The sequence below is a fragment of the Lytechinus pictus genome, chromosome 6 (assembly GCF_037042905.1).
Source record: "Lytechinus pictus isolate F3 Inbred chromosome 6, Lp3.0, whole genome shotgun sequence".
Classification (NCBI taxonomy): Eukaryota; Metazoa; Echinodermata; class Echinoidea; order Temnopleuroida; family Toxopneustidae; genus Lytechinus; species Lytechinus pictus.
In genome coordinates, this window is record NC_087250.1 from 27873016 (window position 1) to 27898647 (window position 25632).

The 25632-nt window shown below is 37.5% G+C and overlaps 1 protein-coding gene across 2 annotated transcripts; it reads left to right on the top strand.

Annotated features, from left to right (window-relative positions):
- Window positions 1-4592: 4592 nt before the first annotated feature.
- Window positions 4593-25601, top strand: LOC129263631 (peptide chain release factor 1-like, mitochondrial). 2 transcript variants are annotated; one of them, XM_064101323.1, is made up of 7 exons: window positions 4593-5209; window positions 9965-10590; window positions 11153-11288; window positions 13129-13312; window positions 14173-14336; window positions 22102-22219; window positions 24796-25601. In XM_064101323.1, the coding sequence occupies exons 3-7, from the start codon at window positions 11265-11267 to the stop codon at window positions 25155-25157; spliced, it is 852 nt and encodes a 283-aa protein (XP_063957393.1). In that variant the 5' UTR covers window positions 4593-5209; window positions 9965-10590; window positions 11153-11264; the 3' UTR covers window positions 25158-25601. The 2 variants fall into 2 exon arrangements, with proteins under 2 accessions (XP_063957393.1, XP_063957392.1); XM_064101322.1 differs by lacking the exons at window positions 4593-5209; window positions 9965-10590 and having other exon boundaries at window positions 11179-11288; window positions 22102-22243.
- The last annotated feature ends 31 nt before the right edge of the window (window positions 25602-25632 follow it).

A 25632-nucleotide genomic window follows, 5' to 3' on the forward strand; every position in this document is an offset into this window, starting at 1 on the left:
TCTACATACAATATATAGTATATATAAGTTGTTCAAACACATAGCATGTCACAATAATCCTCTGCCTTCTCGATATTTTGCTTTGAAAGTCTATGAAATTAGCCACCTGTCAGAGCCCGAGAGACGAGTGTACAGAAAAGTCACTCGGAGTGTGACGTCACCGGGGGAATTTAGTATAAGAGGTGCCTGAATGTCATACAGAAATGCTATGCAGAGAGAGAAAGATATTTTACAATTTTTTTTCAAAGCAACTCAAATCAAACAAATAGGACTGATATGTACAAATCTTTACTTTCCCTGTATAAAAAACAGTATGAATAACCACCATGAACTCTTCAATCATGATGTAAGATAGCAAACAGTGAGTTATTGAATGATATTTTCACTATTTCTCATTTATTTTATCACGATGTTCAATCAAGTGAGTAGCTGGAAAGTAATTCCGGCGGATAGCTCAGCGCGCGCTGAACGCATAATACTAGTACACACAACACCCAGGCATTGAGTGTACTGTTATGGTCTGGTATGTCGACTTAGTTCATGGCCGTGCAGCGATCCCCTGCCAATCTAGCTCATTCCACAGAACAATCTTGAACCAAACGTATAGTATTCTTTCTCGGCCTTCTGAGTTGTTTTCTATATTTAATTACGCTAGGGGTCACCGTCACACACATGGGTGTCGATCGGTATTCTTGGTTGGGGGGGATGATTGACACAAATATTCTTGTGGATGGGGATCTTTCAATATAACCCCCACTAAAATCACAAAATTCAATTTGTGTTACAAGTAAGCCCAGTGGCGTACCGTGGGTCATGGCATAGGGGGGCACCAGCAAAAATTTTGAGTCAATTAGTTTATTAGGTCAGTATACCTGGCAACTGAGCGCGCTTCGCGCGCTCAGTTGCCAGGTATACTGACCTAATAGACACACTTTAAGGACAGTGCCATATATTAAACAGATATGTATCTCACTGATGAAATAATGTGAGCACGAAGCGCGAGCTTAAAATTTGTGATATTCGGACGTAAAAAGGGACATTAATCAACTTTTTGTAATCATGATACTTACCTGTCTCGCTTAACAATGCGAGCGCGAAGCGCGAGCTGAAATTTTTGTATATATTGACCCCAAAAAGGGAGATTTTAAGGACTATATTTAAGGAATCCACTACATATCTCACCACAGTCATCTATTGCGAGTGCTAAGCGCTTGCTGATTTTGTTAGAATTACACATGAAGCACTTGAAGTCATTGTAATCATGATTATTAACATACGCATCTCAATAATCAAATATTGCGAGCGCGAAGCGCGAGCTGAAAATTTAGAAATTCAGACCTGAAAAGGGGCATTCTAAATCTTGTTTGTAGGAATTCACTAAGACCATACGTATTTCATTAACCAAATGATGCGAGCGCGAAGCGCGATCTGAAAAGTTTTGATATTGAGATCAGAAAAAGGGACATTTTAAGGACTGATTCTAGGAATTCATGGAGAGCAGACATATCTCACTAATGCGAACATAAGCACGGACAAGAAATGTTTTATATTAAGACCTTAAACTGTGGCAATCACTTTAAGTAGTCATTAAAAGAAGCATACTATTGCACATAAAATAGTAATTCGAAGTGCGAGGAAGTATATTGAAAACAGGAGGTTTTAGTCCCACAGGATTATATATCTCGTTAAAGTTAAACAGACAATGTGAGCACCAGGAACAATGAAGACATGGGCCCTAATCAAATTATGATTCATAAAGTTATGAAAAATGCGTCTTATGTAGTATAACAGAATTATAGTATAATCTAACATCATAATGAACAATAATTTCTTCTTTCCCATTACATTCCTTTCCTCTCTCCCTCTTTTTCTCCTTTTCCTCATTTTTGGATGGGCATGTGCCCCTCATGCCCCCCCCCCCGTAGTTACCCCACTGAGTGAGCCTATTCTAAACTCATACGAAAGAAAAAATGACAAAAATTGTCTGGACCATGTACAAAGTGATCTGTTTATTGAGCATGATGTAAACAACATCTCTCTTAAATCTAACCCGACTGGCAATATCTTTTTTCTTCTTAATGCGTGATGATAAAATGCAGATTCGGACAAATTAAGACTAGCACAAATTACAAACTGTGTGGCTTCTCGTGCGCCATCGGGCTTACCGTCAGACGATTTTTACCCTGGATTTTAACACGTTTTAAATATTTTATAAGTGCATGAAACAAAACAAACATAAAAACAATCAAAACTCAACTGTCATGTTATGATATTTCTCCAACATCTTCTTGAATCATCAGTGTGTAATATCAGCTAATATATGTGTTAAAATGAAATTAACATACCGCATGAGTGTGCTCATATAGAATGCAAAACTGTCATCCCTTTCCAAACTCAAAAAAGATTTTTTTTTTGCCAAAATAAGAAAAAATCAACCAAGTTTAGTTATTCAAGTCCATAACAATTACAAGAATAACATGGGGAAAAAAACCCTCCGATGTTCATATCCGAAGATACGCTTTAGAGAGAAATGAATGATTATTCTTTCTGAAACCATTAATTGATTTCACTTATTAAAAAAATGTAAAAATATGATCATATTATATTGAGCTCACTGAACCTCAATATTTTCATGAGAGGTATCTGATGGGGTCACATGATTAAATGTTTAATATTCAAAAGGGTTGTAGATTAAATGGGACAAACATCATGCACTTGCATGTGGGGAGGGGTAAATCTGAGAAAAGTTGTTTTTGTTGTACTTTTTCAAGATCTACCCCTCTAGGATTTACGTCCATGGAGGTTTCCCTGTTTATCTTGCCACCCTTTTATTTTTCCACCCTTTTTAATCAATTGATTTCTTAAAATTAATTTATTCACCACTGGTGGGATGGAACACCCTATCAACAAAAGTTTTTTTTCGGCGGGGTCCTTTTATGTCATGTATTTAAAAAATATCATATACCGGTACATAAACTTTCATTCATAATTTCATTCTTTTTCATCTTGAACCTCCACCCATCTGTTTAAAAGCCCTGGAAAAGAATGTTTTTTTATTTAATAACAATATACACAAATTGCGGGGGAAACAAACTGATTGATGGCATACTATAATCATCACTATATAATCATCATTATCAAACTTTTCATTTTTTCATCATCATTATTACAATTATTGGGGGGGGGGGTGATAATACAGGCCATCCCCCCCACTTGAAATATTGGGGGGGATATATCCCCCCATCCCCCCGTGATCGACACCCATGGTCACACATACAAACGCAATTCGGAAGTGAGTTGAAGACAGAAAGATATATAGTAATTAGTATACATCTCTATGGTTGAAGACAACAAGAACGGTACGGTAGCTCGACAGCTAGCTGCGCCGGAGCGGGCGGCCGGTCGGCACGTAAAGCAATTCCGCAACCAACTGTGTTTTTTTGCAAGAGCCGCGTCACACGCGGATAAATATGTCATAATAACACGTCTGCTACGGTATCGACTGGTGAGAAGATCTCGATCAAATTTCATATTATTCACCTTGAAATTATTCCTTTAGGGTCTATGGTATCATTCTGAGGGAATTCACATATTTGGAATAATAGTACGGCCACAAATATTTTAATCATTTCCTCTTTGCAAGTTCTATGGCTCGCATATACAACTTCAACTGCAGTTATTCCATATGAAGGAGTACGTGCATAGTACACAAAACGGCACTGCCTTGATTACTACACCGGGACCGAATACCCCCCGGTGACGTCACACTCAAAGAACACCCGTCTCGGTAGGCATTGCAGGAGCGAACTCAGGGAAAATGGGTAGGGATAAATCGTTCAAATTCACTATTTTGAAAAAAAGGAAATGGGGGTCGAATCACCTGTTTGGGGGGTTGTAAGGTTGCTATTAATGTAAATATCTCAATATTTGGAATCGTCTTCTTAATTCAACTTTAAGAAAACTTATTTTATTTGACAGTTTTTATTTATATTTCTTGTGTACTGTAAAAGGCAACTTTAAAAAAATATAGCCGCTATGTTCTATTGGGATTCGAACCTTTGACACAATAAACACCATCACGGAGCGACTAATAAAGATTTCAACAATTTTGTACTCATTACTAGGAATCAAGAACTATTACTTTACATATATTTGAAAGCCTACAGTAATTGTCTACAGCCTCTGCTATTACATGTAAGTCAGGTTCCCAACGTTTGTTACACTCTAGTGTACCCTATAACATCAGCTAATTCAAACAACTACACCACTGTCATATTGAATTTATGTTCAATACTTCACCAAAATAATATATCAAAATATGATAACACAACACAAGAAATACATTTAATTATTAAATTATAAAGAATAAAGAAGATTATGACAATGACAATTAATGAAAGTGAAATGTGAAGGAACCTGCATAAAAAGCAGAGCTTTATAATGTCTGCTTGTTCCTAATATGTTATGGATGCTATTATTATGATGGTCAAGTTTATCTCACAAAAGATAATGTATGTACCGACATACACCTTTCTTCTTCTTTAGAACCCCCCCCCCCCATCCCCGTGATGGCTACCATAATGTGACTGTCACTGCAGCAGTATGCAGTGAAGGTTTATAATTTTATATTTACATGTTTTCGATTAATTCAGTTTTTCATTCTTTAAATAATATTAATTCAGTGGTTATCTATAATGATATCTTCTAACTTGCTTTCAGTCTACTGATTTTGATCATGTTTAGATATTGAATTTAGTCTTATTGGTATATATCTAGTAGGCATATATAATATTTTCTTGTACATAAAGCTTGTCATTTAGTATTCAATATGCTTGCATGTAGTAGATATATACTTGTACATATTTCAGTGTTATAAGATCGAGACACCCTGATTAAAGAGAACCATGTTCTCTGTGAAGGTTCTATTCATTCCCAGAGGAGCAATTGTCTGGACCTTCAGACCTTTAGTACACAAACTTGGCCACAGTAATTGTAGAACAATGACCCCCCATTCAGTTTGTGCAGCCCCCTTTTCTATAGTTTCAACTTGTACTGGTAGAGCTTGGCTTGGGTTTTAGCTTTTTGAGAAAGCCAAGTCATTACATTTCGGAAAGCCAGCGAGTTAACATCATATTTTAGACACCTCAAGTATTAAGTTCGATCTTTCGATACCTTCGATTCAGTTTCAACAGTTCAAAGCCTCCAATTGGTAAGAATAGTTTTATACTTCACTATTATAAATATCTCAATATTAATTTCTTTAAAGCAGTAGCAATATAGTAAATTTATATGCATTTTTAGAACTCAGTTTAGGATATTTCTTATTGCAAAGTTGTAGCTTTATTTCGGGATCATCTTTATGATTAATAACTACATTACCTATATTTATCTTCACTTTAAATGTTTTGATTTGCAAATTGTTAACAGTGAGTTTATTAATGTCTTCATTAATTTCTGTGTTGTTTTAACTAGTTTATGAGACATATTTGTTAGTAATACATTCTTGAATATTTTGTAGCATAAATTATATTATATTGAAATTCCATTTAGTTACATTAATTAGTCTGTACCTATGTAATTGATGAACTTATTATCAATTTCTCCTTTTAATGCTAGTTTGTCATATAAGCCAGTTGTTTTATATAGTTTGTTTACTTTATTCATATTTGTTTCACTTGTAGCTGTTAGAATAGTAATTTAGCATACCTTTTCTTGTATATAGTCATAGCATAAAGTCGCATTATTTGTTTCTTTCGTAATATCATTTGTGAATTTGAATACTAAATGTTCGTTCTATTTGTTCTCTTTTTCTCGCAGTATTCTATCTACTTACTACTTACTACATCTACTTAACTTGATGTTACACGAGAGTTTTGCAATTAAAATCGAATCGTCATCGTTAATTCTCTCTGTTCGGAATAAGTTTCTTTTGGAGTGCATTGTTCTTCGAACCCCCTTCGAACTCGACCGAAACTCCTTACTTAGCATCTCGTGTTAAGTGAGGCAGCCACAGTGACAGTGATCTGAAGTCGGTTATCATAATCGGGAACCCCCTCCCCCCCCGTCATGTTTATCCATTATACGTCAAAGGATATCTCTCAAGCCTACATTACACACTCATTGAAGCACTTGATGAACATGTGGTTTCTGACATTAATTAGATCAGTTAAAATCAGAAGTCCCAGCAGTATAACATGAAGCTGGAATGAAACAATTGGTTCCATAGTTTCAATAAGCTAAAGACGCACCCCCTCACTGAAATCACATTATATTTGGATTAAAGAATAGAAATACACGTAGTATGATTTTTGTTTCCTTGCATAGAACAAGCATGCAACTAATTAGCTCATGAAATAGATTAGATGCCACTTTGTTAATTTATTATTAAAAATATGTCATATTCATGTTCTTTTCAAGCGAAACAAGTTTATTTTGTAAGGGAATTTCCGGCATTCCCTTTCCCTTCAATTAACTTCAGGAGATCGAGGAATGCCCCCCCCCCCCCCATTGCCCAATTGACAAGAATACAGCACTGTGTTTTAGAAACATGCATGTCAGGTCAAAATATTTATGTGAAAAGAAGATCAAATGAAATATTTTTAAACTGATAATGTCGTCTTCCATTGCTTATTTTTCACAAAACATTGATATGCACAACTGAGTGACATGCAAATGAGACAGTCGATAATGTCCCTCACTCACTAAGGCTTTGTTTTTTTATTGTTTGAATTATACAATATTTCATTTTTTTTCAGATTTGACAATAAGGACCAACTTGACTGAACTATATAGTATTAAACAATGCTAATTCCACATGTTTAGGGAGAAATTAATTGTTTGTTCACTTGACAATGAAAGGAAAATGAGAATATTTCATATTTCATATAATAAAATACAAAAGAAGTAGTAAGTTGATGACATCATCAGTTTCCTCATTTGCATACCGACCAGTATGTACGTATAACTGTTTTGTGAAATTAAGCAAAATTTTGAAATGCCATAACTTTCTTATTTTACATCCGATTTTCATGAAATCTTTAGTGTTATGCTTGTTGGATTTTTCTCATTTTATTCAAATCAGCTTTTTGTTGGGTTGGACTTGTCCTTTTAGTTATTAGATGAAACATATTCCTCTACTATCTGAAGACATGTTTGCATGATAAATATATTACACATTAAATCAGTAGTCAATTCATGTTTTCCGTTCTTGGTGGACGAAATTTGACGAAATATAATTTTCCATAAAATAAAATAAAAAAGAATAAGTGCGGATTAGACTGCAGACACAGACCCTAATTTGAACTTCGATCAACCAGTGTGCCTCCACGCAAATGTGTATGATATGATTTTATTTACTGAATATATAGCTCAAAAGTAGATTCTCATGAAAAGGTGATTTTTTTCTAGCTCGCTCGCTTCGCTCGCTCGGGACTTATATAAAGCAGCTTTTAGAACATGTGCTATACTGCGCCCTTCGTTTTTTTTACTCTTCACGCTACTGCCGCAAATAATCCTGTTCACAGTGGCGTACAGACCACAAAAAAGGAATCTGAAGAGAGAAAAGTGAAATATATTGTTCTCTGGATATCATGTCAAAATCTATCACAAAATTTGATTTTTGTATTAACTCTTTGCCCGCTACGTACACTATCCACTCTGCGCCACATTAATTTTGGGGTGCCACATGGGGTTTGCGTGCACTGTCTTATTCAACTCGCAATAACTTTTTACTGGTTTGTCGTATTGAAAAAAAATGTGTAAAAAAGTTTTAGAGAAATGAATACTCTTGCCAATGGTATCATTTTTGCTATGTATAAAATCATAGATTTTGAGAATTTCAACTTTACAATCTGTTTCCAATTTTTCGTTTAGGAGGGTATTTTATACCTCTTATATTCAATACTTCCTAATGAAGGTTAAATTTCTAAGTTAGTCCATTGAAAAGATGTGTTCTTTAGCTTTCATTACATACCAAATCCATGTCTTTATGGTCATTATGAGCTAAGCAGTTTAGGATTGAAATGGGGCATTCAAAAAGAGTAAACTGACAATGAACTAAACTCTTATATTGAAATTGTCCCTGACTACTTCTCAATAGACTTCCCGTCCTGGGAGACTTCCCGTCTATTGATACTTTGATCCCGTTATTGTTATAGGGAGGTGGCAATTTGTATCATTCTTTTAATACAAGGAAAGCAGTGCAAGCTATTGAAAGCTCATCGAAATATATCCTAAAGCAGTTAAAAAAACTCAATTTTACTCGAAAAATCTCTATGTAAACAACGTCGGCGAAAGCTACATGTATAACACGAAAGCTAGATTCGTAAACAATGCAATACACGCGTCGCTATTGTATGTGTGTGCACACAATTACAATTAAATGCGTTCCGTATGCATTGTGTGCGAACTGTGACTTGAGTCGTCGTTGGCAGTTCGCTGTATGTGCCGCGAGTTGTCCGTGGCGGGCAAAGAGTTAAAAAGGTCAAAATTTTTGCTCGCTCGCAACTTCTTTTTAAAGATAAATTGTGCCCGATACACAATATCTGGCCTTCTCAAAATAGTCGCCTCATTACACCATTACGCCCGTTCATACCATGATATGACCGGGAATTTTTTTGCTCTTGCCCCCCCCCCCCCCCTGGCCACCGACCTCTGTTACGCCGATGATCTCTCAAGCCTACATTACACACTCATTGAAGCACTTGATGAACATGTGGTTTCTGACATTAATTAGATCAGTTAAAATCAGAAGTCCCAGCAGTATAACATGAAGCTGGAATGAAACGATTGGTTCCATAGTTTCAATAAGCTAAAGACGCACCCCTTCACTGAAATCACATTATATTTTGATTAAAGAATAGAAATACACGTAGTATGATTTTTGTTTCCTTGCATAGAACAAGCATGCAACTAATTAGCTCATGAAATAGATTAGATGCCACTTTGTTAATTTATTATTCAAAATATGTCATATTCATGTTCTTTTCAAGCGAAACAAGTTTATTTTGTGAGGGAATTTCCGACATTCCCTTTCCCTTCAATTAACTTCAGGAGATCTTCAACAGCACGCATTTCCCATTCAGTCGGCAGAAATGTTGGATGTTTTGGAGAGTGCCATATTAGAAAGGGTGTCAAATTTTCCACCGTGGGGAACTCCCGTGGTGGCCATTCCAGTTTTTCTTGCGATAGATTGAACAAGTGCGAGCGCGGCAGCGATATTTCTGGTGGAAATCACTTCCCCCTTATGAGATTGTCTGTCTTGAAAAGAATAAAGATTTACCATCATCTTCATTTTACAGTCACCTTGATCTCCAAAAGAGTGGAGGTATCACCTAAGAGAGAAAGAGAGAGTGATCTCATTGTCAAAAAATTTACAAGCAATTAAGTGTATCATTATCATGTTCGAGATAGATGACACAATATTATTTTAACTCTTTGCCCACCACGAACACCCTCCTGCGCCGCATTAATTTCAAGTGCAACCTTTAGAGGGGTTTAGCATGGACTCTGCTAATACAGCTCACTTAAGCTTTTGTTTGGTTTAGTGTAAAGAAAAACTTTGCGATGCACTCATCACTAATTTGTGTATGAACAATAGACTAATTGCACTTGGTTTGTATTGTAAATTTATTTATTTATTTATTTATTTATTCATTCATGCATGTTCACAATATACAATGTAAAAGAATACACAGATAATGTATAAATATATATATATATGAAAACACAAGTAAATAATGAACATACAAAGGTGTTACAACATAAGCTAAAAGCTTGATTGGTTGAAGCACCTTTAAACTGGTTTTGCATCCAAGAAAACAAAATAAAAATGTAAGAATAAGGAAGAGAGGAAATAGAATGTGGCTTGAATCTAACTTGGCTGTCTGCTCTCTGTGACTAGTTGAACAATGCAGGCAGAGTTAATAATCTTTTTGTTTAATTCTTTCTTCCCACCTTTCCTCAGAAGGATGTGTACCAAAGATTTACTCGAAGGAGTATTGTTTGCAGAAGATGAATAGCATGATTCAAAGAACAACAAGACTTGTTTCATCTTGTCGACTTCAACTACAGGTGTTTGCAGCATGTCACAGTCACTCGCATACAGCAAGGCATAGTGTGTTTCACTTTCCTGACAGTCTAAAAACACATGGAGGAGAGGCTAATGTTTCGTATACTGGCAGAGTTTTTAAACGGAATCTGTCAGCATTATCACAACATAGATCAGAGTCAGACATTTGTAAACTCCAAAGAGCTCTTTGTAGGAATTTTAAACAAAGCTCGTCATTGCTATGTCAGACGAACCAAGTTAATTGCATATGTGTCGGTCCAAGGAGATTCAAGGAAAGTAGACAGATGATGAATAGACCGGTGCACCATCATTTCTCAACAATAGCTTCATATTCTGTACTGAATGTTTGCCGCAAGAGAAGATATAACCAGTCTGCAGTGCAGAGTTGCAGAGTTCAAAGGTATGGATCCAGTGCTGTTGGAAATGAGACCGGTGATCCCCTCTCACCTAAGAGCCCACAGTTCAGATGCTACATGGATCATCTGAGAAATGAGCACCAGGCCATCTCAGATAGACTTCAGGTTAGTTTAAATACCATTCTCTTTCCTGCAGTAGTATTGAGAGGAATCTAACATTTTATTTACCTGTTCAGGGATCTGTTTCATTAAACTTGTTTTAAACAAATCTGCAAAGCTAATGAAATCCTTCAATGTGATTGGCTGGTAGTAAATTTGTTATTGAAATGTTCATTATAATAAGTCTTAATGAAATGGGACAGAGACCCGTTTCCACAAACAGTTGGAAACATTAATGCAACATGCGTACAAACCTTGATTGTGATTGGTTGCTGAGCCATGTTTAAATTCGAATTCAAATTTATTCAACACTCATCATAAAAACACATTACAAAATAATACAAGTATTACACAAAGGGAGATAAATATAAGAAATAGAATGACAAACAGAAGGTAGCACATAATGAGAGTGTCAGAGGTAGCAGAAAGGAGGAGATTCCTTTTATAATTGCTACCCCAACAAAATCCTAAAGTTGAAAGTTGTAGATGTACATGAAAAAATACTACACATGAGATATAAGATATAGCAGTCATATTTTCCCTTTTATTGTTTTGTATGTTTTAAAAGGGAGGGGAGCCGTTGTCAGACTCTAAACAGAAGGAGCTCAGGGGATCCATGATGGAGCTTGGTGAGATCCTTGAGAAATGGAACGAACTGATATCAATGAAAGAAGAGATCGATGAAATTCAGCATCTTATCCAAGGTAGGTAGTGGTCTTGATTTAAATGTGTTTTTAGAAAAATATGAAAAATAAGGATAAATTTGTGATATCAGCTGGCATTCTGATAGCTAAAACTAACAGTGATTTTAGTCAATGCTTCTGTGGAATGCAAGTGTTCATGTCCTCCTGCAGTACACGTATCCATGACAGCTTATTTCCAATCGTCAAATTGCAAACTCGTATACTATCATTTGGTCTACCATCAGTTAGTCCACTCACCAAATGGTCTACTTTCATTTTAATAGTCTAATGCCATTATGTCTAATAACCAGTTGGTCCAATAGCCATATACCATTTGGTCTAATTGGACTAAGTGTTAAATTGTGCAAAGTGAATGAAAGTAATATGGATACTTGACCAACTGGTTATGAGACAAAATGGCCATAGATGAAATGGTGATTAGGTGAAGTGATGATTGGACTATTTTTGTTTAATGGACCAAATGGTTGTTAGACTAAATGTTGATGGATGGAATGGCATTAGACTAAATTAAAGACCATGTGGTGAGTGGACGAGTTGGCAAATACCATAATAGTAACTTTTATGCAATGGGGCACTGCTGTTCTTTGCGACCATTTTCTCCTGACTGATTGGAAGTTTCAATAGGGCCGTCTGCACCAGCCCGAGTTTTCAAATTAGTGCGCGATTTCTGATCCGGTAAATTATCCCGATCTGAAAAATCTCGAAATTATTTGTAATGGAGACGCAATTTCGCTGGATTAATCTCGATATTGCTTTGTTTTGAAGTGAAATTATTGACATGAATGTATTTGGGATGGAAATAGTCCATTAAGATAATTTTTTAGCAATTCGTATGGTCAAATTTACATTTTGCTTCGATATATACAATATGAATTTATTCTGACCTGATTTGGCAGATGCTAATTATCATTTAATATTGTCATACAATTTGAATACTGTTTCAAGGGAGAGGGCCTTCAGTACACAAGGTATTGATAGGCTGCACATTCAGACCCTTATTTACTGGAGTGAAGTGTTTGCACCACAGATGTGGGGCCAGTTTCATAAAGAGTTACAACTGCTGTAACTTTGCCATTATGGCAACTACCATGGTTACCTTGACTTTGATTGGCTGCTGAGCCATGTTATCATGGTAGTTGCCATTATGGTAAAGTTACTGCAGTTGTAACTCTTTATGAAACAGGCCCTAGCATTTAATCTTGTCTGATCCATTAAAAGTGAAAAAAGTGCCCTAGATGCTGTAACGCAAATCTTTCAATTGAACTTGGACCGATTTTCATGCCTTATTGCATATATGTTGTGATCATTATAACAGCAATCAAGCCAGCAAATATATTGTATACTCTGCGCTATGCCATTTGCTATGATGAAAATTGCTCTGCTCTAAATTCCACATACTAATCGATGGACCATCTTCAACCCTGGGTTTAACACTATACCATATCCTAACATACATCCCATTGCAACCATAACCCTATATATGAGATAAAATTAAGCCCAGAGCAATTGTTGCAGGAGCGAATGCTGTGTCACTGCATAATCAAGCCATAAATATGCTCATGATAAATATGATCATGATCATTTGACCAGCGATCAAGCTAGCAAATCTGAGCTCCATTGCATCAAAGTTACCATCATGGTAACATTACTTTCCAATGGTAAATTGCATGTAATCCTTGATTCTGATTGATTGTTGGTCGTTGTTACCATGGTAGTTACCATTGGATGACAAAGAAACGATAATAGTAACTTTTATGCAACGGGGCCCCAGTGTCTGATCACACCATAAGGTTTGTGTGACAGTCAATTCCATCTCATTTCTTTTGTTTTTCCTCTATAGTTGGTTGACCTTCTAATGTCCTCCGAAGAGACTGATGATAATGATGTCATAATGGAGTTTTCAGCAGGAGTGGGAGGTCAAGAAGCTATGCTGTTTGCCTCTGATATGTTTGACATGTATCAACGATATGCAGATTACAGACGTTGGTCCTTTACAATCCTTGAGTACTTTACCTCAGATATAGGTTAGTAAAAGTCGTATTGTTTGGAACTGGAAAAATGTTGATGAAACGCTCCCCTGTGATAAAGGAGTCTTTGTTATGTGTGAGTAGCATGATCATCATGGTATGTTATTTTGTTGACTCTGAGACGATATTTTCCTCAGGTATCATATTGCAAAGCATGTTCAGATCTTTTAAAACCAATTGACTGATTGCAAACAAAATTGCTTAAAATGGACTGACTAATCAAGACCAATGTTACATTTGCATTTTGTTCAAAATACTAACCAGGAACCAATCAGAAGTGTTCTTTTATATTTACAGGTACTTCTTTAGCTTTGATCCCCTTTCTCTTTACATATCTCTTTTGATCCTGGCAATATGCAAATACATGCATGTTCAAATGTAGTTTTGGAAGTTTTAGTTTTACCTAAGATCACAGGGGCCACGGAATGGTTTTCATAGTGGGGGGCTGACCATGCAAAAAATCACAATCGTATGGTCATTTTTATGTTTTTGTACATGATTTTGGAAAAAATAACCCCCCCCCCGGCCCCCCCCCCACTTCCGCGGCCCCTGGATCAATGGTATACAGTATACAGGATATGTTTAAACAATGTACCGTAAAGTGTAATTAGTGAGATGTATACTTGTTTTTGTACCAGTAATTGTTTAATTGACATTCATTTCAGTTTGTTAACTGTGTGGAGAATTTAGATTAATACCATTTATCTACATGTAACTATGTATCTATTTATCTACATGTATCTATGCCTGAACTTTTCTAATCAGTTTTATCTGGATAAAGCAGTTTTTATGTACCGAAGAGACCACACTGCCTAAAATAAGATGAATAAATCAGTTACTTCAATTTTTTTTCCTAGGTGGATTAAGGCATGCTACCGTTAGTATCACCGGTGATCAAGCTTATCGTCTTCTAAGACAGGAGGCTGGCGTCCATCGTGTTCAGAGGGTACCAAAGACAGAGAGACAAGGGCGTATACATACAAGCACCATGTCAATAGCTGTACTACCACAACCTAAAGAGGTATAAACCAAGGGCGTATACATACTAGTACCATGTCAATAGCGGTACTACCACAACCCAAAGAGGTTAAAACCAAGGGCGTATACATACTAATACCATGTCAATAGCGGTAATACCACAACCCAAAGACGTTAAAACCAAGGGTGTATACATAATAATACCATGTCAATAGCGGTACTACCACAACCCAAAGAGGTATAAACCAAGGGCGTATATATACAAGTACCATGTCAATATCGGTACTACCACAACCCATAGAGGTATAAACCAAGGGTGTATACATAATAATACCATGTCGATAGCGGTACTACCACATCCCAAATAGGTATAAACCAAGGGCGTATACATACTAGTACCAAGTCTATAGCGGTACTACCACAACCCAAGGAGGTATAAACCAAGGGCGTATACATACTAGTACCAAGTCAATAGCGGTACTACCACAACCTAAAGAGGTATAAACCAAGGGCGTATACATACAAGCACCATGTCAATAGCGGTACTACCACATCCCAAATAGGTATAAACCAAGGGCGTACACATACTAGTACCAAGTCTATAGCGGTACTACCACAACCCAAGGAGGTATAAACCAAGGGCGTATACATACTAGTACCATGTCAATAGCGGTACTACCACAACCTAAAGAGGTATAAACCAAGGGCGTATACATACTAGTACCAAGTCTATAGCGGTACTACCACAACCCAAGGAGGTATAAACCAAGGGCGTATACATACTAGTACCAAGTCTATAGCGGTACTACCACAACCCAAAGAGGTATAAACCAAGGGCGTATACATACTAGTACCAAGTCTATAGCGGTACTACCACAACCCAAGGAGGTATAAACCAAGGGCGTATACATACTAGTACCAAGTCAATAGCGGTACTACCACAACCTAAAGAGGTATAAACCAAGGGCGTATACATACAAGCACCATGTCAATAGCGGTACTACCACAACCCAAGGAGGTATAAACCAAGGGCGTATACATACTAGTACCATGTCAATAGCGGTACTACCACAACCTAAAGAGGTATAAACCAAGGGCGTATACATACTAGTACCAAGTCTATAGCGGTACTACCACATCCCAAATAGGTATAAACCAAGGGCGTATACATACTAGTACCAAGTCAATAGCGGTACTACCACATCCCAAATAGGTATAAACCAAGGGCGTATACATACTAGTACCAAGTCTATAGCGGTACTACCACAACACAAGGAGGTATAAACCAAGGGCGTATACATACTAGTACCATGTCAATAGCGGTACTACCACAACCTAAAGAGGTATAAACCAAGGGCGTATACATACTAGTACCAAGTCTATAGCGGTACTACCACATCCCAAATAGGTATAAACCAAGGGCGTATACATACTAGTACCAAGTCTATAGCGGTACTACCACATCCCAAATAGGTATAAACCAAGGGCGTATACATACTAGTACCATGTCTATAGCGGTACTACCACAACCCAAAGAGGTATAAACCAAAGGCGTATACATACTAGTACCATGTCTATAGCGGTACTACCACAACCCATAGAGGTATAAACCAAGGGCGTATACATACAAGTACCATGTCAATATCGGTACTACCACAACCTAAAGAGGTATAAACCAAGGGCGTATACATACTAGTACCATGTCTGTAGCGGTACTACCACAACCTAAAGAGGTATAAACCAAGGGCGTATACATACTAGTACCAAGTCTATAGCGGTACTACCACAACCCAAGGAGGTATAAACCAAGGGCGTATACATACTAGTACCAAGTCTATAGCGGTACTACCACAACCCAAGGAGGTATAAACCAAGGGCGTATACATACTAGTACCAAGTCTATAGCGGTACTACCACATCCCAAATAGGTATAAACCAAGGGCGTATACATACTAGTACCAAGTCTATAGCGGTACTACCACAACCCAAGGAGGTATAAACCAAGGGCGTATACATACTAGTACCATGTCAATAGCGGTACTACCACAACCTAAAGAGGTATAAACCAAGGGCGTATACATACTAGTACCAAGTCTATAGCGGTACTACCACATCCCAAAAAGGTATAAACCAAGGGCGTATACATACTAGTACCAAGTCTATAGCGGTACTACCACATCCCAAATAGGTATAAACCAAGGGCGTATACATACTAGTACCATGTCTATAGCGGTACTACCACAACCCATAGAGGTATAAACCAAGGGCGTATACATACAAGTACCATGTCAATATCGGTACTACCACATCCCAAATAGGTATAAACCAAGGGCGTATACATACTAGTACCAAGTCTATAGCGGTACTACCACAACCCAAATAGGTATAAACCAAGGGCGTATACATACTAGTACCAAGTCTATAGCGGTACTACCACATCCCAAATAGGTATAAACCAAGGGCGTATACATACTAGTACCATGTCAATATCGGTACTACCACATCCCAAATAGGTATAAACCAAGGGCGTATACATACTAGTACCATGTCAATATCGGTACTACCACAACCCAAGGAGGTATAAACCAAGGGCGTATACATACTAGTACCATGTCAATATCGGTACTACCACATCCCAAATAGGTATAAACCAAGGGCGTATACATACTAGTACCAAGTCTATAGCGGTACTACCACAACCCAAATAGGTATAAACCAAGGGCGTATACATACTAGTACCAAGTCTATAGCGGTACTACCACATCCCAAATAGGTATAAACCAAGGGCGTATACATACTAGTACCAAGTCTATAGCGGTACTACCACAACCCAAGGAGGTATAAACCAAGGGCGTATACATACTAGTACCAAGTCTATAGCGGTACTACCACAACCCAAATAGGTATAAACCAAGGGCGTATACATACTAGTACCAAGTCTATAGCGGTACTACCACATCCCAAATAGGTATAAACCAAGGGCGTATACATACTAGTACCATGTCAATAGCGGTACTACCACAACCTAAAGAGGTATAAACCAAGGGCGTATACATACTAGTACCAAGTCTATAGCGGTACTACCACATCCCAAAAAGGTATAAACCAAGGGCGTATACATACTAGTACCAAGTCTATAGCGGTACTACCACATCCCAAATAGGTATAAACCAAGGGCGTATACATACTAGTACCATGTCTATAGCGGTACTACCACAACCCATAGAGGTATAAACCAAGGGCGTATACATACAAGTACCATGTCAATATCGGTACTACCACATCCCAAATAGGTATAAACCAAGGGCGTATACATACTAGTACCAAGTCTATAGCGGTACTACCACAACCCAAATAGGTATAAACCAAGGGCGTATACATACTAGTACCAAGTCTATAGCGGTACTACCACATCCCAAATAGGTATAAACCAAGGGCGTATACATACTAGTACCATGTCAATATCGGTACTACCACATCCCAAATAGGTATAAACCAAGGGCGTATACATACTAGTACCATGTCAATATCGGTACTACCACAACCCAAGGAGGTATAAACCAAGGGCGTATACATACTAGTACCATGTCAATATCGGTACTACCACATCCCAAATAGGTATAAACCAAGGGCGTATACATACTAGTACCAAGTCTATAGCGGTACTACCACAACCTAAAGAGGTATAAACCAAGGGCGTATACATACTAGTACCATGTCTGTAGCGGTACTACCACAACCTAAAGAGGTATAAACCAAGGGCGTATACATACTAGTACCAAGTCTATAGCGGTACTACCACAACCCAAGGAGGTATAAACCAAGGGCGTATACATACTAGTACCAAGTCTATAGCGGTACTACCACAACCCAAGGAGGTATAAACCAAGGGCGTATACATACTAGTACCAAGTCTATAGCGGTACTACCACATCCCAAATAGGTATAAACCAAGGGCGTATACATACTAGTACCAAGTCTATAGCGGTACTACCACAACCCAAGGAGGTATAAACCAAGGGCGTATACATACTAGTACCATGTCAATAGCGGTACTACCACAACCTAAAGAGGTATAAACCAAGGGCGTATACATACTAGTACCAAGTCTATAGCGGTACTACCACATCCCAAAAAGGTATAAACCAAGGGCGTATACATACTAGTACCAAGTCTATAGCGGTACTACCACATCCCAAATAGGTATAAACCAAGGGCGTATACATACTAGTACCATGTCTATAGCGGTACTACCACAACCCATAGAGGTATAAACCAAGGGCGTATACATACAAGTACCATGTCAATATCGGTACTACCACATCCCAAATAGGTATAAACCAAGGGCGTATACATACTAGTACCAAGTCTATAGCGGTACTACCACAACCCAAATAGGTATAAACCAAGGGCGTATACATACTAGTACCAAGTCTATAGCGGTACTACCACATCCCAAATAGGTATAAACCAAGGGCGTATACATACTAGTACCATGTCAATATCGGTACTACCACATCCCAAATAGGTATAAACCAAGGGCGTATACATACTAGTACCATGTCAATATCGGTACTACCACAACCCAAGGAGGTATAAACCAAGGGCGTATACATACTAGTACCATGTCAATATCGGTACTACCACATCCCAAATAGGTATAAACCAAGGGCGTATACATACTAGTACCAAGTCTATAGCGGTACTACCACAACCCAAATAGGTATAAACCAAGGGCGTATACATACTAGTACCAAGTCTATAGCGGTACTACCACATCCCAAATAGGTATAAACCAAGGGCGTATACATACTAGTACCAAGTCTATAGCGGTACTACCACAACCCAAGGAGGTATAAACCAAGGGCGTATACATACTAGTACCAAGTCTATAGCGGTACTACCACAACCCAAATAGGTATAAACCAAGGGCGTATACATACTAGTACCAAGTCTATAGCGGTACTACCACATCCCAAATAGGTATAAACCAAGGGCGTATACATACTAGTACCATGTCAATAGCGGTACTACCACAACCTAAAGAGGTATAAACCAAGGGCGTATACATACTAGTACCAAGTCTATAGCGGTACTACCACATCCCAAAAAGGTATAAACCAAGGGCGTATACATACTAGTACCAAGTCTATAGCGGTACTACCACATCCCAAATAGGTATAAACCAAGGGCGTATACATACTAGTACCATGTCTATAGCGGTACTACCACAACCCATAGAGGTATAAACCAAGGGCGTATACATACAAGTACCATGTCAATATCGGTACTACCACATCCCAAATAGGTATAAACCAAGGGCGTATACATACTAGTACCAAGTCTATAGCGGTACTACCACAACCCAAATAGGTATAAACCAAGGGCGTATACATACTAGTACCAAGTCTATAGCGGTACTACCACATCCCAAATAGGTATAAACCAAGGGCGTATACATACTAGTACCATGTCAATATCGGTACTACCACATCCCAAATAGGTATAAACCAAGGGCGTATACATACTAGTACCATGTCAATATCGGTACTACCACAACCCAAGGAGGTATAAACCAAGGGCGTATACATACTAGTACCATGTCAATATCGGTACTACCACATCCCAAATAGGTATAAACCAAGGGCGTATACATACTAGTACCAAGTCTATAGCGGTACTACCACAACCCAAATAGGTATAAACCAAGGGCGTATACATACTAGTACCAAGTCTATAGCGGTACTACCACATCCCAAATAGGTATAAACCAAGGGCGTATACATACTAGTACCAAGTCTATAGCGGTACTACCACAACCCAAGGAGGTATAAACCAAGGGCGTATACATACTAGTACCAAGTCTATAGCGGTACTACCACAACCCAAATAGGTATAAACCAAGGGCGTATACATACTAGTACCAAGTCTATAGCGGTACTACCACATCCCAAATAGGTATAAACCAAGGGCGTATACATACTAGTACCATGTCAATAGCGGTACTACCACAACCCAAGGAGGTATAAACCAAGGGCGTATACATACTAGTACCATGTCTGTAGCGGTACTACCACATCCCAAATAGGTATAAACCAAGGGCGTATACATACTAGTACCAAGTCTATAGCGGCACTACCACATCCCAAATAGATATAAACCAAGGGCGTATACATACTAGTACCATGTCAATAGCGGTACTACCACAACCTAAAGAGGTATAAACCAAGGGCGTATACATACTAGTACCATGTCAATAGCGGTACTACCACAACCCAAGGAGGTATAAACCAAGGGCGTATACATACTAGTACCAAGTCTATAGCGGTACTACCACAACCTAAAGAGGTATAAACCAAAGGTGTATACATACAAGTATTTTATCTATAACATTACTACCAAAATCTAAAGAGATGCAACCTACCATGTCTATAATGGTACTACCACAGCCTAAAGAGGTACAACTTTCCTCAAACAAAAAATAGCTTCAAAATGTTGTAAAGTTTTGAAAACTTTCTAGAACACTCTGGAATCATTTTGTGTTTGCTTAACCCTATCCAGGCCGATTCACGCGATATTTTCGCCACGCGAAATTCTTTGACCGCGCCGCTCGCTGACTTTTTACTTTCAAGTCTTGCGCAACTTTTGAGACCAATTTTGCATCTCCTGGGTACGCGGTTCTGAAATTACGCAACATAATGTAAGTGCATGTCAGACCAAAAATTGCTCAAAAACGTGATTTTGTGTACAAAGTCAATGCATATTGTGTTTTCAACCTCAAATCATAAATATATGATTATTTTTAGTTTTGCTGGTCAAAATTTATTTTTAATGCTGTTTATGATCTCAGAAGAGTCCCCAACAAACTTCAATGAATAAACAATGAAAAACAAAAGATCAAAAAAACAAAGAAATACATAAGAAATTGCAAAAAACAATATAATACATAAGAAATTGATCTGTTATTGCAATTTTTTTCATGTACACTTGCTGAGAACACCACAAAGAGTCTCCAAACCAAAAATTATAACATTTGGAGCTTTATGAAGGGAGCTAGAGGAAAAAGTATGATTTCGCATACTAATTAATGCATAAATTAGCATAATCTCTTAATAGCAATTTGCATGAAATAAATTACTATACAATTTTGTAGATCATGTCCCAGACAACCTGCGTGCCAATGTTCGGCGCGATCGCGCGGCCAACGGCCGTATGAACTCCCAAAATACCCCGGCCTAGATAGGGTTAATAACCACCTCACTATTGTTTGTCTTATTGGTCAAACATTTTAGTTATCTTGCATTTGAAGCTGTAGCATTCTCTAATAAAACAAATCTTCATGAAATTCTAGGAAGTATTGTGGCATCACTGTCATAGCATTAGTTTGCCTCTCCCCTGTTAGCTACAGTATATATCTGTGCAGCTTAGAATAGTTATTGGCTAATTCTATGAAGTAAAAAATACCAGCCATGACTTGAAAATAAAAATAAAACTCTAATACCTCGGTCACATTTGCTCTATGGCAGCCATACGGCAAGTAAAGAACAGCCTTTTTAACATTTTTTTGTACCAGCTACATAGGTGGTGTGAATAAAAATGAATAAAACGGCTGTTTTTGACTCGCCGTACGGCCGCCGTAGAGCAAATCTGACTGAGGTACTAGTATTAGTTTCATATTCCTGTTGCATGGCCCGAATATACATAAAATGGATGTTTGGATTACTATAAATAATAAATTGTTCTAATTTCTGTTTTGGGCATAAAATTTTGTATTCCTTTCATTCTGAATTTTTACTCTTTTAACTTAGATTGATCTGAAACTGGACCCTAAAGATTTGAGGATAGAAACAAAGAAAGCTAGTGGAGCAGGAGGTCAGCATGTGAATACAACGGACAGTGCTGTTAGAACCACTCATATACCAACAGGTATTATATATCTACTACAGACAGGTATTATACATATGGGGGTTTTCTGCCCTAAGACTACGGTGCGTCCCAACAAAAACTATACACTTTTGAAATAGCTGCCAAATAAAAAGTATATAACTTTTGGGGAAATACTTATATATATGGAAAGCCAATAAAGTCATCTTTCAAATGACATCAAAATGTTGGAAAACTATTCATGCTTGAGTGAGCACTAGCCACTTAAACAAAGGGTGGGCAGGAATTAGCCTCTCGGTTTCTTTCAGTTTTTGAGAGGCGAGTCCCTTGGAACTTGCAAACTTGAGGGTGTTGGGATGAATTAATGGTCATTCATTATCAATTTAAATTGTTAGAGCAAATTTCATGAATTATCAAATTGAAATTCCATGCATGAGTGAGCGTGAATTGCAAATCTTTAGTGCAGCATTTTAACTTTACAATGTGGGTCTCAGCAGTGTGTTTATTGGAGTCCGGAGAATGGGGGTAAGAAACGACTTCAATGGGTGAAGTAAGCTGATGCGAAAAGGGTCAACAGAACGTTTAGCCTCCCTCCTACAGGTCCATCCCACCCCTCCTGTTGAGATGGAAGCTGATTGCTATTACATGTACGCATTAAGTGCAGAGTGGACTGTAAATTTGATAATAAATTCTGAAAATTAGGTCATCAACTTTTACCTATCAATCATTGAATCAACAATCTGTTAGTAAATCAACTCAGTCAATGTGATCAATCAAATATTCATCTTTTTCAATTAATTATCAATCAAACATTTAGCTTTTTCAATAAATCTTTTCATAAATCATCATCATTAGTCAAGTTCTTAATAATCATTCAATGGAAAAGAAAGACCCATCAACCATAAGTCACTTGGCATTTAAGTTTTAAATACCATCCAGGAGAAAGAAAGGGGGTGGAGGGCGGGCGTGAGTACACGACATGTAATTTGTAAGAGAACACAAAGAAGAATGCCCCTTTAACCCAGTCTTACCCTATCTCATCCCCTTGCATGTAACAGGTACCATCACATTACTCTGACTCTCACAACCACACTTGCTAAGATCCACATAATAAACTAAAAATGCTACACTAAAATTACAATTCCTGTTTACTCATGCATTACATTTCAATTTAGTAACTCATTAAATTTGCTTAAGAAACCAAAACTGATCTCAATTCATCAGTAATTTAGCATAACACCCTTAACTTTGCAAGTTTCAAAGAACTCACCTCTAAAAAAAAGTGGAAGGCTAATTCCTGCTCACCCTAGCAAATGCTAGCCTCTTAGGAGGGGTGAAAGGGGTAGAGAGGGGGGGGGGGGTTAAGTGTTCTGTTGACCCATATCCCGTCAACCTACTTCCCCCACCTAAGACCCATCCCTATTCTGACTTCCATGAACACATTGCTGAGATCCACTTGAAAAAGTGAAAAATTGTATTTCATGTTCACTCATGCATTAAATTTCAATTTAATAATTCTTGAAATTTGCTCTAAAAAGTAAAAACCTAAACTGATAATGCTTGATCATTGATTTATCAAAACACCCTCAACACTGCAGCACGTTTGGTCACCCTATCCAAAAAACATGTTCATATCACACCCATTCTGAAGTCTCTACATTGGTTAAAGGTCAACGATCGCATCATCTTCAAAATCCTTCTCCTTGTATTCCATGCAATTAACAGCTCTGCTCCACAGTACAATATTAATCTAATCAACAAATACACTCCTGTCAGGTCCCTACATTCATCCAACTCTGGTTCCCTAGTTATTCCCAAATCCGTTAAGACATGGGGGTTCAAGCTTTTGCTCATGCTGGCCCTGTTCTCTGGAATGATCTTCCCCTGGTAATCCGAGAATGCACTTCTATCGACACATTTAAACGTTACCTTAAGACTCGTCTATTCAATGATTCTTACTCTTAATTGTTCCTGAATCTATTACTATTATATTTGTACTTTTTTTCTTTCTTTCACTGCGCCTTGTGCACTCTGCCGAGTGGATTCGGCGCATTACAAATCACATATATTATTATTATTATAAAAGAAAGGTCTGATGAAACACATGACCACCATCCCATGTTATCAATATTTTTTTATCGATACAGTCCTTTATATCAAACGTTAGAAGTTATCTTTATGAATCTTGAATATTTGGTGCATTATACATTATTTTGTCTGGGGTTTGTCAGGTTTGCTTTTATTTTGTTCAATGCTATGTTAATTAGTGTTTTGCATCTTATGTCTTGTTTTAATTTTCAATCTTACTTCTTTTTAAGTTATTTTTTTTTAGGATCAAATGGAAGGACAGGTATATTTTGTAAATATCACTGAAATGGGCTACCCTTCATTGAAAAAATTGTTTTGATTTTCACTTATTTTATTTGTGATTTTAATATGGAAAGTAAAAAAACCAAACAAACAATCAAAAACTAGGTGAGAGAAGTAGATGTGAACAATTGAGCATATAAGCAATCAAATTCAAGTTGCAGCATCTTCAACAAGTCTTTGACAAAAGATATATATTTTACTTCTTTCTTATGCCTATTTAGTTCAATTTTGTTTTGATCTTGAATAAGGTATCTCGGCTGAAAGTCAACAAGAGCGTTCCCAACACAAGAATCGTTCGATTGCCATGACGATGCTACAGACTCGAATCTACAACCGGATCCTTGAAGACCAGACCAACTCTGAAAGATCGATGCGTCGTTCACAGGTGGGCACAAGAGGGCGCTCTGAAAAGATTCGTACTTATAATTACCAGCAAGATAGGATCACGGACCATCGGATCAGTCGTAGTATCCATGGAGTAATGGAGTATCTACTAGGATCTGAACACTTAGATGAAATGATGGTTAGTTGTATGGAAGGCGAGGAGTGTCAGAATATACAAGAAAGAATCCTAGAAGTTTATGATATGAGCAAAGAGAACTCAAGATAGGATCACGGACCATCAGATCACTCATAGTATCAATGGAGTATCTACTAGGATCTGAATTCTTAGGTGAGATGATGGTTAGTTGTATGGAAGGCGAGGAGTTGGAAGGGGGAGGGGTCACTGTTACTAGCAGGTAGACCTAATGGTCGTATACAGACTTCCCCAGAATTTCTCTATTGATTTGCCCATCTTACAGTACCCTAAACAAATATATATTTATTCCCTAAACTAAATGATGTCTCAAATGTTGTATTGTAATGAAAATGTGAAGCTTATACCCTTTCCATGAAATTTTATACCCTTTTTACTGGATGTGCTGATATTGCCTGGCTGTTGAAAACAAGACATTTTACTTGTTATTTTAAATGTGCATTGTGGGCAACTTACTTTTTGTAGTTGTCCTATATTGAACAAATTTACTTGAAATTAAAGCATCTTCAAAATGAATATTCTCTGTAGTTTTTCTTTGATTCCTTGT